Source organism: Sinohyriopsis cumingii, chromosome 3 (assembly GCF_028554795.1).
Source record: "Sinohyriopsis cumingii isolate HCF-2022 chromosome 3, ASM2855479v2, whole genome shotgun sequence".
NCBI classification, from domain to species: domain Eukaryota; kingdom Metazoa; phylum Mollusca; class Bivalvia; order Unionida; family Unionidae; genus Sinohyriopsis; species Sinohyriopsis cumingii.
This window is the reverse complement of record NC_142963.1, coordinates 64,971,715-64,987,976: the sequence shown is the minus strand read 5'-3', so window position 1 is coordinate 64,987,976 and position 16,262 is coordinate 64,971,715. Positions and strand designations below refer to the sequence as shown.

Here is a 16,262-nt window from a genome sequence, read left to right as displayed (position 1 = left end):
CTTTCATTTCCCTGGCTATAGTTCCCATTTCAAATTGAAATTCCTCTTCCAATTAGTAATTTTAAACCTCGAACAAATAAGACAAACTGGTCTGATACCTTACTCTCTGCTGTCATTCATAATATTGTGCTTTTTATCTTTGGACTCTCATCAGTCTCAGGACATCAAAGATGTTGGCTATTTCTAGTGACTTTTTGGCATATTTTCCTTCCATTGAATCCATTTCTGTGTTGCATTTTACCTTTTCTCTGCAGTCTTTGGATATTATTTTAACTTTAACATTGTGCCCTGCCATTATTTTGAAGGTTTCTTTACTTAGGCTGCTAAGCAATGTTAATGTAATTTGGTCCCCTCTTTGATACCAGTGTTAGTATGGGTATTAGCACCTATGGAAATCTGCTTCTTTTGTTTGTTTCTTTTTTACACCACAACAAATTTTGTACTTCTGAATTTACCACAACATATCACAATTCTATTAGGTACCATAAATTTGGTGTTCTAGGGAAAGGGTCTGGTACGTTTTTGTTTAATTCTGTCTTTCAATAGCTGGAAATGTATCTTGCTCTGATATATAATACCATATTATATCCATGATATTATTTGGAAACAAATATTAATTATCTTGAGATAAAATAAATCAAATCTCCCTTCCCCCCCAAAAACTTAAATGGTCAGTACCTTATAATAGATGAATGTGCTTTTGTGGTCATTGATGTACAAGTTACAATCTAAAATCTGTAACTAAAGTGGGATGATTAAGCTCACACTATTTTTGATACTCATGAGACATCATGCTGACATTCAACATTCTGTTGATAAAAATAGGATGGGTTGATACTGAATCCTAAAATTTTATATCTTTACCATTGATGTAATAAGTAGGAAGCTTTGAGTGGGATGCCATCACTTGGACAAGATATTTATCAGAGTTGGCCAGTAAATATAAAATACACTAAATCAACAAATGAGAAATTATTTAGTGGGCTTGAGAACTTATGTAAAGTTCAGACAGAAAACATGTGCTATCATGGAAATCATTGGATGATTCACAGTCATACAAAGGAATAAATGTACTTAACACATTAATCCCTGAGCCAAACAGCTAGGCAGTCCCCTGCAGCATGCTTGCAGAGATCACCTAGAGCAGTGCTAGCCTTTCCAGTGCCTGTATCCCTGAGACTAGCTGAAAGCACTTGGCTTGCAGATTTTTATAGAGGGGGCTACTGGTAATAAAATTGTTATTATTTTATTTGTATTCATTTAATTAAGCTGAAATTTGGCACAGCAGTTCTCAATAAACTTACATGCATAATGGTATAAATTTCATGCTACATGCAGAAATAAAACTAATGCATGATGGTGAAAACAAATGATGTACTTGCCAATTTGCTTCTCTTGCCGTGCATAATCCATAAAATCCATTATGAATTCACACATAATTATTAACACCATCAACACATGAAATAATTATATTTTATGTACACAGAAATTCAACTTGTCATCTCTTGTAAACTGAACATCCTGTGAATACTGTACACAAATGGGCATATTTTACTTGCTCTTTACTTACCTTTCTTCCTTAGAACTCTCACTGAAAATTTTAGAACTAACAAAACACTTAACAAACCTTGAACTATGAACACTCATGTTAACAACATATATTTCCCAAACATTTATGTAACGATTATTCAAAAGAAAAAAAAGCTCCACGAAATTAAATTAATTTGCACCAGGGTCTAAATCCGTTGCTGGTCCTTTGTATAGCCTCTTGTCAATGTATGTTTTATCATTTACGATCATCTATCAGCTCTACTTTCATTTTCTTCTTCTTCATCAACATTCTCATTCTCATCACTACCGCTGTTATTTCCAGTAGCTTTTTCAATGTCACTATCAATCTCGTCTGATTAAAATCCAGAAAATTCTCCATCAGAATCTGTCAAGTAAAAGTCTGCTCCCAGTGGCTGATTCTTGTCAATTTGCATCATTTTCAGATGTATATATTTTCACTATTTCTGCTGCCATCAAAGTCAAATGTTTTTCCCTCCGTTCAGCAATGTTCACTCTATCATTGTAAGCTACAATTTTATTGGTTAACTGCCTGTATAATTAGGAAACGGCTTCAAATCAACCAATGGTTTGTGCCAATTTAACTCGTCGTGCGGGATACAGGCCGAGACAAATACTGCCTCTCAAACTCGGCGCTCGGGATACAAGCTATGTAAACTCAGCCACGTTAGCGAGGCACGCTGGAGATCAGGGAAGAAAAGTATGACGAATAATCTCGTCGCCAGGGGTTAATGTGTTAACACGTTCACATGTGCGAGTAAATAACTCAAATATGACAGAGTTTATGTCCTTTTTTCTTTTGTTTTGTTTCTGTTTTTTTTTATCCATAATTTTTCCAAAAGTTGGATTTGTCTGGAATACATTTCACAATATTCCATTTGGCCACTGCATTGTCATAGGTGTTGAACATGGGACTATATGATCATAAATATAATTATCTTGGCAAAATTCAGCATTAATTTTTTTCAGGTGCAACCATTTTAAATAGATATCTAATATTTTATGACTATTTTGTTAAGAATAATGAAATTTCATTGTTAATATCATTAAAGTCATAAAGTTCATTTGGAATTTCAGTACATTTCTTTCTGATGGAAACTACCATTGTTCTGGTACATTGAAAAAGTACTATAGTACCTATCACCAGAAAAAAATGCTGTGGTATACTAGTAATACTGCACACCGCTAGCCAATTACCAGTCTCTGGGCATCTTTTAGCAGTCACCTAACAGGGCATATAGCTTTTATCACAGGTCATCTTGTACCAGTCATAGGTGGGGTGAGTCATCTAAGGCGCTTGCTTTTACAGATCACTGACATTTCACCGCTTTCCGAAAATAGACTTACTCAACATGGCGTTGTGAGAAAGCTTGTCAGTAGCTTTCCATGGGTCACTGTTTCTTCTTGGGTTCTTCCTTGACCCGATATACTGGCCATCATATATCATGTGCTGAAAAATGTTGTTTGACCCATAACAATCAACCAACTAATCAGTCATGAGGCATAATCTGGTAGTCACAGAAAAGTCTGCCAGTCTAATGTAGATATCAGAAATGGTGTCCCCTGCAACATCATTCTCAGATTAGACCAGGAAGCAGTCTGCCCCCTCGGGGGAAATTAACCAGGTCATCATGCCTCCTCTCACCCCACTTTTCCTGTTCCAGTTTGATCCTTCCAGGGCATGGGATCTCCCTCCAACCCCTAAATGCATAGGTGAGTCAACAATGACTCCATCCCACCTCCCCGTCAGGGCACCATGGATGGTTTCCTATGGCTCCATTGGTTGGCAGACTTTGCAAAAAGCAGATCCTTTCTGTTCCCTCCTCTAGCTTTATTACTGAAGAAAATGGAGTCAGTATGCCACTCTTTTCCTGTATTGAGAAGAGATCAACTGAGATAGGATGACGAACTTGCCAGTAGAGAACACAAATGAAGAGCTACCAGATGCATTCATCTGCTGTGCCCACTCAAATTTCCCACCTTGGATTCAGAAGCATTCCAAGTGGGCATAGCAGTGGAACCTGGACCAAGAGCACCATAAAGTTGCTTAGATCTAATTCAAGGCCTGTTTACATGGGTCCTTTCAAACCTAATGGACAGTACACAAGTTCTCTCCACAGTGAGAAGTTTACCAGATTCACTTCAGGGACCCAACACCTCTTTGATGAAACCTGTTTGGCTTCACCAGACCAGTAGGACTCAATAGGGAAGAGTTAAGCAGCACAGGAAGTAATAAACACTGGTAATCACATATCTTCCATGTCTTGATGAAACGGGAAAAGGTTGGCCTCATTGTCTATCTTTAAAAGATGAACGGAGTAATAGCAACTCGGTTAAGATTTTTGTGGTTTCCATTATCTAGTGTTTCAGTAACTGTTGGATGCTTGAGGTTCTCAGACATTTGTTATTAAAAGACCATTGACTGTTCAAAGAAACTGATTCATCTGGGTCATCTTCCAGGAGAAGTCGATCTGACCATTCAAAATGACTCAGAAATCAAGGACAGTTCATGTTCCCCCCAACAAGATCACACAGGTATTGTTCCTCGTAACAAGAGTGTTCAATAAAACTTTATTATTTCTCATCTCTACCTGCCCCATTTATGGTCCCTGAACATAGCGCTTGATCATTTCTACTAGGATGTCTTCATATGAGGCCTATGAAGTTTGGGACCTTGTTTTGGCTCTATTTTGGGATCCATATATTGCCTGGTGAAATTAATAATCACATCTTTACTGCCCTTTGGGAATCTCCAATCACCATGCCTGTCCTCTCCTTAATGTTGTCTTAATACCTTTTTTTCTGTCTGCTTCTTATGCACTCTCTCACTGTCCTCACAAGATTGTTTTTGCCAGTCCAGATGATTTTGAGACATGACCATATCACTTCAGTTTGCATTTTTTCACAGTGTTCAAGAGGTCATTGTTGACCCAGACTGCAAAAGATACGCTGTAGAAGAATTGCATAGTTGACTTCATGTGGTGTGTCAAGGTTAAGATACAGCCTGGCAGAACCCATCTTTCTCCAGGCTGGATGACTACAACCAAAGTCACCAATATCATCTGGCTTGCCCTGGTCTTGAGGATGTGGTCTTTGAGCTCATCTTTGAGCCCTTCCATGTTGGCCATTGACTTCATCAAGGAAGACATTTGCCCATTGTTGCCGTGCTATCATCGCATTTTTAACAAATAGTTGGGAGGTCTCGCAGAAGTGTAGGCATCTTATTCCATCTCATACAGATCCAATGGAGTCATACCAACTGCCCTTGATAATTCTCCGCTTGCCAAAAAATGCTAGTGGTGGGGGTAAAAACTAAATTCAAACCCAAGTAGAAGTTTACCAAATATTACAGACAATACAGTATATGCAATGCAGTTTTTATCGTGTTAAAATATATTGAATGCTTGTAGTCTGAGGGATAAATGCAATAAATTGGAAGGCAGTATCTCATTATCTTTTCACTCTTAATTCCCTTTTTCAATTGTTTTATATTTATTTTATATTTATTTGCATCCCATTAATTTCACTTACATCACTTATATGATATTTGTATTACTATAGTATTATAAATATTTAGTAACAAAATTTATTTGGTCATGATTTTAAACCCCTTGTCAAAATCTCAGTCTTCTATAACTTTTATTACTTATCCAAACAAATTTTTGCCTAAAAATATGTATTAAATTCAATTCTATCAGTGCTATGGTGTCCCCATCATGTGGGTGGAATGTACTTTTCATTTGAAAAATACACAACCCTGAACTGGTGAACAAATAATTTCTCCATATTTTTATTTTACTTCCTAGTTACAGGCATATGGTCATATGGTAATAACATGTAGCATGTCTGTCAGATTAAGAAAATATGAAGTATCATAATTCCTCATGAAAGAAAATAGGCTTTTTTTTAACCTAAATCTGAAGCACTTATTGCCAGGGTAACTGACAAGAAATATTGATTGAAATAAAATAGTTTCATCTTCTAAGTATCATCATTAGGTAAAACAAATTATGTTATGATTTCTGTTCATTGATTTTTGCATCCTTTTGTTACCAATTTTGTTTCTGCATTGTAATTCAGATGTCCACCATGTATAGTTGCCAGACCTTATTGATCCTTGTATTTGGGTTATGGAAGAAACATATCAATTTCTGGTTCGAAAGCCCAAAACCCAAGGTCACTGACTGCAAGGAAAAAATGTTTCCTCACACTAACTCAAATTCTATGCTATCTACAGGTACCAAACTTTGTAGATACCTTCCACTTGGAGTAAGGAAGAATTATGATAATTTAAGGTTTGAAGAGGCCAAAACAAAAGGTCACTATCACTGAAACAAAAATTATGGTTTTCACACAATAACATTTGTTCTATAATGCATACTTTAGCCAGTTTTTGTGGATGGCTTGTGCTCAGGTGGAAGGAAGAAGCCTGTCAGTGATGGGTGGGTGGGGTGAAAAAGGTCATTGTTAGTTTGACTGGAAGATTAAAAATAGTTTCTGCACAGTGACAGTAGTTCTACATAACATATCTGAACCAAACTTTGTGAATGGCTTCCACTTGTGCTAAGTAAGAAGCTTGTTGATTTTGAGGACAGAAGGTCAACAATTAATGTCACTGACTGTAAGAAGTGAAATGATTTCTGCATATAAATAATAAGTTATATATTCAGAAGACTATTATTATTAAATTATTGTATAATGTTTAGTTCATTTTGCTGTTGTTCCACATGTCAGGTGTCAGATATCTAGTATGTCATTATACTGTTCAGAGTGATCAAAGTAACTTCATAGTTACCACAGACAGGTTTTTATGGTGAAATTGGGCAATTCAGAACATAAATATTTTGGTCAACTTTGCTGAGTTGAATGACTTCTGTTCAATTGTTTGATGGTGAAATTCTTACAATTCAAGGAATGACCATTGAAGCATGACAATATTTCTAGATATATTGTAGACCATGATATTCTTAGTACAGAAAAGTATCCATGTACTTTTTGATTTGAATTGATTTTTTTTTTCTTTTTGTTTGTTTGTTCTTACTTGTATTTTAATCTTGTTTTGTTTTTTCAGCTTGTGACGATGGCTTTTATGGAGAAAATTGTTCCATAGCCTGTGGACACTGTGCAAACAATACTTTGTGTAATAAAGTGGATGGAAGCTGTCCTAAATCTCTTTGTGCACCTGGTTATCTAACAGCACTTTGTAATATAGGTAATGGAAAAGACGTTGGAAGGCTGAAAATAATATTTAATACACCGCTCCCTCGATAACTCGTGCCCGGATAACTCGCGATCCCGCTTATAACGCGGTGTCCGTCTTGGCTCCCGATTTTTTCCAGACAAAATGTATTTAAAATATCTTTAAAATATGCTGAACATGAAAAAAATTACGATAAGAATTGATAAATTAAACCTTGATACATTGCTCGTTTTATCATCGAAAATGGTGATTAATGCCCGTAAAAATATAATCCATATTTTGCAATTTGCAAGTTCTAGAGAAAATTAATTTCAGAGATCTCGAAAACGCTTAATTACGCGTATTTGGACGCCAATTTTTGATCTGGGACGCAGAAAATCACTGAGGCTGGAGTCCTCCGTACGCATGCAATAGGTGCGCGGGAAAATTCAAAGATTTGCCGGTCCTGTTTCAGCCACCTGTTTTGTGGGAAAATGTATTGATCAGTTCACTGTGCTGATATTTACAATGACAGAATTCAGTGACTGAAAGACTCTTTGATGTACTGTTGCTATTTCATAAGAGTACATTTAAAAAAAAAAGAACATGATGCAACAGCTAGGCGGCTAGTTCAAAGGCTTTGACTTGGCGGCCGAGTGAGAAAATATACTGATATTTAGTGATTGAATTCAGAGGCAGAAAGACTCAGTTTTAAAATCCTAGCGAGACCTCTGTTTAAAGATATCATATATTATGTAAGTTTTTAGGATAAATAGTTGTCATTATACTGTAAATAAACAGTCTGGTGAAATAGCGATCAATGAAAACTTCTGGTAAATGTTAACAGATGACAACAGAGAATGAAATAAACACCAATTAAACGACTTCCTGTGTGAAAGTCACATTCTAATCCTTTAATTCCGTTTCAGTGTAAACATTGTAATCACAACATAGTCTGTTCATTGAAAGCATGAAAAGAGTCAATCGACCGTCACATCGAAACCCATGAGTACTTCTGTGAGAACCTAATTACATGTACATGCCGGCTTTGTTTTGATCAACAACTTGGGGAAGTGTTTGTTGCATTAAAAAAAAAATCGATTACAAGAGACCTCGGGTGCTGGATTAAGGGTCTTGGAGCTGCCTTTGACGTAAAGCAAAACAGTAACAGAGACAACGACGACGATAGTGACTTCGAATGTTTCAGTGAAACTGATGTCATTAATGCCGAGGCTGTTTGGGAGAAATTAGTACAGACTCATGGTCCTGAGATGGGCGTTTCTCTTGATGGAGGAGTGGATTTGTGCTGACAATGATTGCCCTACAGCCGAATACATGTCAGATTAAACTATAATTATTTCTATAGCGAACAAGTTTGCAGCAGAAGACGATTCTAACTGGAGTAACACAAGTGTTGAAAGTGATGTAGACACAGATGTTGCACCCCCACCCCTCTGCACAGGAAGCAAATATTTTGATATTGCCATAAGGTGGCTGGAGACCCAAAATGTTGACTACGTAAAGCTCATGCAGTTGAGAAATCTGAGGGATTTTGCTCGGCAACAGAGAAACCAAGGAGTAACACATAAAAAAAATTAACTGATTTTTTCAAAAAGTGAATTGATATTTGTCAAGCGTGGCACAAATGGCAAGAATTAACTTGTTCTAATTTACGTTGTTTTAAATTTGTAGACCAATTAAATATGTCAGTACTGATTAACTCTTGGTTTTTTTTTTTTGGTTTTCCATTTTACTTCTATCGCATTCGAATCTATCTATCTATCTATCGTTCGATCGACACTGTTTCTCGAAAAGAGTCGATCTTTTGTGTATAAAAAACTTCTAATTTGGCTCAAACAATAAAAACTAGAATGTATACAATTCAACATAAAACTTAGTGACGTAGTACACAATGTGTGAAGTGGTACACATGTTCAGCGAACGGAAACCACGTGGAATAATGTTTTCAATGATCGCCTCAATATACTGTAACAGTTAATCTCAGTTAATCTCAGAACGATTATAAAGTGAGTATTCAACAGTATAATCTGCCTACCCCCCCCCCCCCTTATTTTTCCGTTATGTCATCAATCACTTTATTGGTTTTGGGCTTATTTTATAGGTCCCTCGATAACTCGCCCCTCGCTTATAGTGCGGTCGATGTTTCTGGACCCCGATGTGCGCGAGTTATCGAGGGAGTGGTGTATGTAAATTTTGTCTTTCATTGTGTGGACAACTGGTAATACAGTAAAACTTGTCATGATAAACCACTGCTATGAGAGGCCACTTTTCTTGATTGTGTAGTAAAAGCTATGGTCTTTCAATGTGGCTATTACTATACATGCTAAAAATCTTATTTCCACAGCATTATAGAAATGTAATACTAAAGTTTATGTAGAGTTACGGTTCCAAATTGCTAACTATTATCTCCATTTCAATGGTTCTCTCTGTTGATAGGTTTGACTTCATTACAGTCTATGTTGACAACCAGATATGCCATTTTGTGCATTTTTTATCAGATAAAGAGTTATGTATTATTAGATTTTACAGTTGTGAAGTTTAAAAGAATGTGATTTACATGAATATCTATTAGGAGTGTTTTGTAATCTTTCAGAATATCAATATTGTCAGACATTGCTAGCATATTGATGGGTCCTTACACACATGCACATATCCTTGTAGAGTGATGTATATGTTGAAAAACTTGAAATATTTCTAGTGCTTACCACTTTTAGATTCCCATATTCTGGGGGAAAACTCTGTCTTTTAAGCATTAAATGTATGCCATGGTATCATGTATGCCTTTTCCTGATAATTTTCAAGCAATTTTTCCAAAGATATGAATGTGACATTATTTGATTGTATCAACAGATTTCACAATTTTCATCAGTAGACTGGCTTCTAAAGACAGATGGATTTCTTATCATTGTAATATTTACCAATTTTAAAATGATTAAAACAAAAGAAGTACATATATATAAGCCATAATATTTACTCCATATTATAATAAAATGGCAAGCTTTGAACATGAATCTAATTCTGATGGCAGTGTTACAATAATAATTAATTGATACAAGTTGGGGTATTGTTAGTTAAATGAAGAAAGTAGGAGCTGTATGTAGCTTACTTTTCTTCACAAGTTTACTACCTGATGTCAAATGATTTATTGTAATTTACACTTACAGAGCTCTTGATTGTTTCCATGTCCAAATTTCCTTTATGTACATGAAACACATAATGCAAATTTTGGACCTTCGCTACTCACATAACACCAATTGCAACTCCTATTTCCATGCATTGTTGAACTATTTGTTAGCTGATACTTTTAGCATTGTGAGAAAATGCATCTTTTAGCACTGCAACATGATATGACCATAAGAAATATTCTTCACTTAAGTATTTCTCTTATAATAGCTTGAAAAACACTATAATAGTTAAACAAAACAAAGAATCAAATGGTTACACAGGTATTTCTGTAGAAATCATTTTTTTTTTTGTGGTCAGCTTCACCTTTTTATTTCATCTCATCCAAAGGTAAGCAGATTTTTAATCCAAATGTAAGTCACAAGCCACGATGGACCTCATTTGATCCCTTTATTATTTAGAACACCTGAATAAATATCCCGCCATTGTCGTTTAACTCTCAAATATACAAACAGTTTGTTATTCAATTTACAGCTTGTTGTGTAAGAATTTCAGTTCAACTTAATAATCTAATAAAATACATGTTCCTTTTATTTAAACATTTCTAGCATTCATTTAATTTTCAAAGCAGTAGATTTCAATTATAAAATGGTATGTGTTGTAGACTAACCTATATGCAACAAAAGGATCATATAAATGTTTACATATTAATGAATTTTTAATTTATTTTAATCTACTAAATTAAGGGAATACAAGTTAAAAATAGACATTAACAGTTCAGTACAATCCAATGGCTGCAATAAACTTATAATTTTTTTTTGTTAAATCATTTTATTCCATTTACAGATTTTGCAGTCAACTTTGCCAGATGTCAGTTTTGTGTTGAACATAGTCTCTAATTTCACATCAGCTTGCTTCTCTACCCATTCTTATCACCATCGATGTCTGATTTCATTACATTGTTGGATTTTTTATCCACTACATCCATCTTCACAGAGAACATTTTAAAAAATGAACAGTACAATAAATGTGTACTGCACACTGACTGTCTAGTGAGAACCAACTACATTGAATATTTTATGCTAAAGTGGTCAATCAGATAACACATTACACCATTAGAACTAAGCTTTTAGACTGACAGAATCTTTTTTACAAGCATTAAAGTGCATTCAGAATTGTGTGTTAGTGCATGGGAAACAACTGAAATAAACACGGGTACTGTTGACAATTCAAAACATGGGAAAAGTTGTGGAAATTTACAGATGAAATCATAATTTTCTGTAGAAGTGTGTAATTCTTATTAAAGGATTGAATCTTGTTGTCCATCATTGGCTGTCTATCATGCTTTATTTCTGTGCAAGGATCTTAACTCCCATTGCATCGCCATCAATCCTCCATGCCAGTCTGTGTATTGTTGGCTATTTTAAAGGTACCTTTGTTGGTTAGGGGATTCAACTTTATGAGCAAAGACTGTCTTTTATTTATCTGTTCTTGGATAATAGTAGATGATTTATGTAAATGGAAATTTTTCCTTTTAATTTCAGAATGTCCATCTGGATTCTATGGTTCATCTTGTTTATCAAGGTGTGGAAATTGTAAGAATGGTGTCTCCTGTCTCACTGCAAATGGTTATTGTCCAGATGGTTGTGCACCTGGATATTTGGGAGTACGGTGTTTTGAAGGTAACATTACTTATAAAGATTTATAGGTTATCTGAGTACAGTGCTTTCAAAAATGTAAAAGTATTCCATGTCACCTGTGCAAGAGTGTATTATTTCATTTTACTCTGTATAAAACTTTTCCCCCAAATGTCAGAACACTTCTGATAGGAGGAAGGAAACAGACTCGGGAATATTTAAGCCTAAAATTTGCAGTTCTAATTTCTTTTTTAAATAAATGATAATGACAGAAATTACACTGGAAACAAATTTTATTGGAATTTGTTTCCAAGTCATATGAATTCATAGATATTACAATGCATATATCTCTTTTAAACATGTTCTTAAGCCTGATAGTTTTTACAAAATCATTGGAATTTTAAATTGGGAAGGAATGTCTTCTAATTATCAAGTTGAATAAACTTTCATCCAAAATTGCTGTAATCTTTAGATTGTGGCCAAAAGGTAAACCTTGCACACATTACTGGTAGTTTAGAAAAAGATACATTTGTATCCCAACTACATGGCTGCCTTTTCTGCATAGAAAAAAATAGTATTATAAAAGGGGTGACCTCTCTTGCTGGCTACAGAATGGTGATAATTTAGTATTTTGATATCTGTTGATTTGATCAGAGGGGGTCTCTCTAGAGAGGGACCATGTACATAATTATGCATCAGTTTGTGGCATATTTACAGTGCCTATATGGTTATAGTTATTTAGGGTTACAGCACTCTTCCCTGTATAATGAGTAGTTAGCTTTGTCAACCTCAAAAATATTGATTCCCTATTTTAGTCTGTGATGTTCCTTGTCTCAGATTGCACTTGTTAACAAATAATTCAGTCCAGTTGCCCATTTATAATTCCATGAATGTCTTTTGTTGTTAGTTTTTGCACATTTAAGGTGTCATCTTATATTGTGTCTATTTTTGTTCCCATTTTGGAAAAAGTTGGACAAAGTAATTCGATTTCCATCTATTAGTCGACCTTTCCATCCATCATGCTTCCTATTTGACACTGTTGCTTTTATGCTAAATGAGATAAATGGATAACTGTTGTTACACTTCTGTACCATATTTGAGCTAGACGTCCTCAGTCATATCTATAACGTTAAGAACACATCAGTCTAGACTATTATATTACCTCAGTATCAGACTAGCAAAATATATTTCCTGAATTTGTCACTTGAATGTTAGTAGTTACAAATTTTTGTTTCTTTTTTGCCATTATATTGATTGGTAAAACTGTTTAAAGTATTTATTCAAATGAGACATTGTTCTTATAAATTCCAAATGTCAGTAACTTAAAGACAATCTGTTTTTCAAAGGCTACTAGAAGACTCAGATATTGGGTTATCCTTGTAGGGAGACTTGCAGAATATGCTTTCTAAAATAATTAAAAAAATGGAACATATTTTTAAATCAACCAGCAGATAAATGTGTGTAATATGTTAATGGAGATCATTTTATAATACATGTGGATAAAACTTGTTCAGATATTCATTCACAATATTTCAGGATGTGATGATGGATTTTATGGAGCTGCATGTGACATTCCATGTGGACACTGTCTGAGAGGAGCAATTTGTAACAAAGTAGATGGAACCTGCCCAAGTAAACTGTGTGATCCAGGTTATCGTTACCCTCAGTGTAACGTAGGTTAGATGATCCAATATGATGCATGCAATAAAATTGGTCGATTCATGTTTTATTATCCACTCACCAGTGAAGTTAGGAATGCATATGGTGTTGTGTTCATTTGTTCATGTGTATGTTTATTAACATTTATTCATTCTTTCATTATGTCCTTAAGAAGAGTAACTTGACCATACTGAAAACCATTTCACCTTGACTTGAATTTAACCTTTGCTTGACGTTTGTGATTTAACCATTTAATTATTATACCAGCAATATCTTGGACCTTATTTAACCTATGCTAAAGAAAAATGATGTGTAAATACATTTCAACTATGGAAACTCAACTGTGGTAAGAGTAGGTGACTTTGACGTACTTTTTACACTTTAGTGACTTTTGTATTTTCAGATTTATGTTATAAAACCTCAGTATTATGGATCCTATTTCACCTAGACTATTGAAAATTGTTATGTTGCTGCATCTTGGGAAGAGTAACACATTCATACCAAAGTAGATGACTGACCTAATTTTCATACTTAGGTGCCCAAAATATTTAGACCCCATTTTATTTACAACTGAAAATTCATGTCAGCAAAGCATAATAAATTTTTGTCACTATGACCAGATTTTCAAGTTGAGTAACTGTTGTATTTTCAGCTTTCACTGGACAACAAATTTTTACAAAAGTCATGTTACTGAAATAAAATTAGTCAATTCTTATCAATTTTTATGTGCTGAACACGAATATGACAGTCAAATTGCAAAATTGGCTCTAGTTTTTTTGTAATCTGCAAGAAATTAATGTTTACATAACGAAATGCATTCCAGTAGTAAAAGGTCAACTGTAATAGCCTACCTATAAAAAATCAAGTCATTGACTACATCTTAGATTTCTTCGCCTGTCTCTTGTACAGCTGTTCGGGAGCATCTCTGAGGAGTGTCCAGCAGTAGTCAGCCAGCATTGTAGTGGACCATTTTCCCTGGTATCTTTGTTCCATTGTTGCGATATCTTGATGAAAACGTTCGCCGTGTTCATCACTAACAATACCACAGTTGCTAGGAAAGAAATCCAAATGGGAATGAAGGAAGTGAATCTTTAGAGACATATTGCAGCCAAGTTTCTTATACTTCATCAACATGTCTTCTACTAGTTCCTTATAGTTTTCTGCCCTAACATTTCCGAGGAAGTTTGTAGAAACTAGGCGAAAAGCATTCCATGCTTGTTTCGCGTCACCTTCCAGCAAGTTGTTGAACCGGTCATCTTTGAAAAGCTCTCGAATCTGAGGACCCACAAAAACTCCCTCTTTAATCTTTGCTTCGCTGAGTCGAGGGAATTTTTCATGCAGGTATCGGAATGCTGGCAAAGTCCGGTCAATGGCTTTCATGAAGTTCTTCATCAAACCTAGTTTGATGTGAAGGGGTGGTAGCAAGATTTTCTGAGCCTCAACCAGAGCTGGGTGTTGGATATTCTTCTCTCCAATGGCTACATTCTGCCTGTGAGTCCATTCCTTCCTCATGTAGTGCATTTCCCTTGCTCGGCTATCCCACTCGCATAAGAAACACATGTATTTTGTATATCCTTGCTGCAGTCCCATTAAAAGGGCAACTACCTTCAAATCACCACAGAGGTGCCAGCTGTACTTGTTATACTCAATGGAATTCAGTAGCTGCCTTAAGTTATCGTATGTCTCTTTCATGTGGACAGCATACGCTACTGGAATAGATGGAAGAATGTTTCCATTGTGCAAAAGCACAGCCTTGAGACTCAGTTTCGAAGAGTCCACAAATAGTCTCCATTCTTGTGGGTCATGAGTGATTTTTAAAGCATTCATGAGGCCCTCAATATCGGAACAGAATATCAGATTACTTTCCTTTCTGAAGAAAGGCTCCAATTGCTGGTGGCGCTTTCGATATGCAGTAATTGTGACATCTTCTTCTAGAAGATTCCATTGTTGGAGTCTTGATCCTAGCAATTCTGCCTTGTTCTTTGATAAGTCCAAATCACGAATCAGGTCATTTAGTTCTTCCTGTGTTATTCTGTGTGGGGTTGATGATGCACCACAGTGAAAATCTGGATCACTGCATGCTGATGGACCAGGAGAAGAACAGGTCGACTCACCTTTGTCTTCGTCAGATGAATCAAGAGAATATTCTGCTGGAGGTTCTGGAATAGGAAGTCCCTCACCATGTGGAACTGGTCTCAATGCAGACGGAATGTTTGGGTAGACTATTCTCGACTTCTTTCGCTTCGTTATTCCGCCGGAAAGAGGAGGAACCAAGCAGAAGTAACAGTCATTTAGGTGGTTGCTTGGCTCTCTCCACACCATTGGGACTGCAAACGGCATTGATGACCTTTTGCAATTCAACCACTGCGAAAGCTGTGTTGTACATGTAGCACAGCATATATGCGGAGCCCAAGGCTTGTCTTGGTCACCAACCTTGCATCCGAAGTAAAGATGATATGCCTTCTTCACTTGAGAATTGATACTTTTCTTCTGGTTGGCAAATGTCACTTCCCCACAAATATAGCAAAAATTGTCCGCGGTATTAACACACTTTCGAGGCATTACTGTTCTTTATTGTACGTAAATGGATAAAATAATAAGTTTTATGTAACAGTAGCTTGAACTGTCTCGCACAACGTCTAAAATATTTTAAATGCTGAACCTATCTGATTGGGCTTTATATAGTACACTGCTTACGTCAGCTTCAGCAGCCGCCTGGCATTAGTATAATAGGCCTACACATGTATAGTACACTGCTGACGTCAACTTACTTCAGCAGCCGCATGGCATTAGTATTGCATTGCATCAGAAAATGATGCAATCAACTGTGGATGATGTGAGCATGATGGTATTATGCAATGTTACATCATTATTCCGGATGTTGCTGCAGTCCTACTGGAGAAATTTACACAGTGAAACATAGAAAATGAGGTATATGAATATCTTCAAAACGAGAGCCAATACAAATTTTTCACGGTTATATTCGTGTTCGGCACACCAAAATACTACAGATTAGGGCCTTTTCAAGTCGGTAATGATTTCACTGTTGACCAGTGTTTCCATTAGTTACACCT

At 35.8% G+C, this 16,262-nt stretch overlaps 2 protein-coding genes across 2 annotated transcripts in view; both read left to right on the top strand.

Moving 5' to 3' along the window:
* LOC149803002 (uncharacterized) overlaps positions 1–7,056 on the top strand; it is a 75,140-nt gene extending 68,084 nt beyond the window's left edge. The window contains exon 15 of the mRNA XM_089953864.1: positions 6,641–7,056. Within this exon, the coding sequence (XP_089809990.1) occupies positions 6,641–6,840 (200 nt within the window). The 3' untranslated portion in view covers positions 6,841–7,056. The remainder of the gene's footprint in view (positions 1–6,640) is intronic.
* Positions 7,057–10,903: 3,847 nt separating this feature from the next.
* The window catches only part of LOC149803001 (uncharacterized), a 326,500-nt gene continuing 321,141 nt past the window's right edge, over positions 10,904–16,262 (top strand). Inside the window, exons 1-3 of the mRNA XM_089953863.1 lie at positions 10,904–10,910; positions 11,437–11,574; positions 13,066–13,206. Of these exons, the coding sequence (XP_089809989.1) occupies positions 10,904–10,910; positions 11,437–11,574; positions 13,066–13,206 (286 nt within the window). The remainder of the gene's footprint in view (positions 10,911–11,436; positions 11,575–13,065; positions 13,207–16,262) is intronic.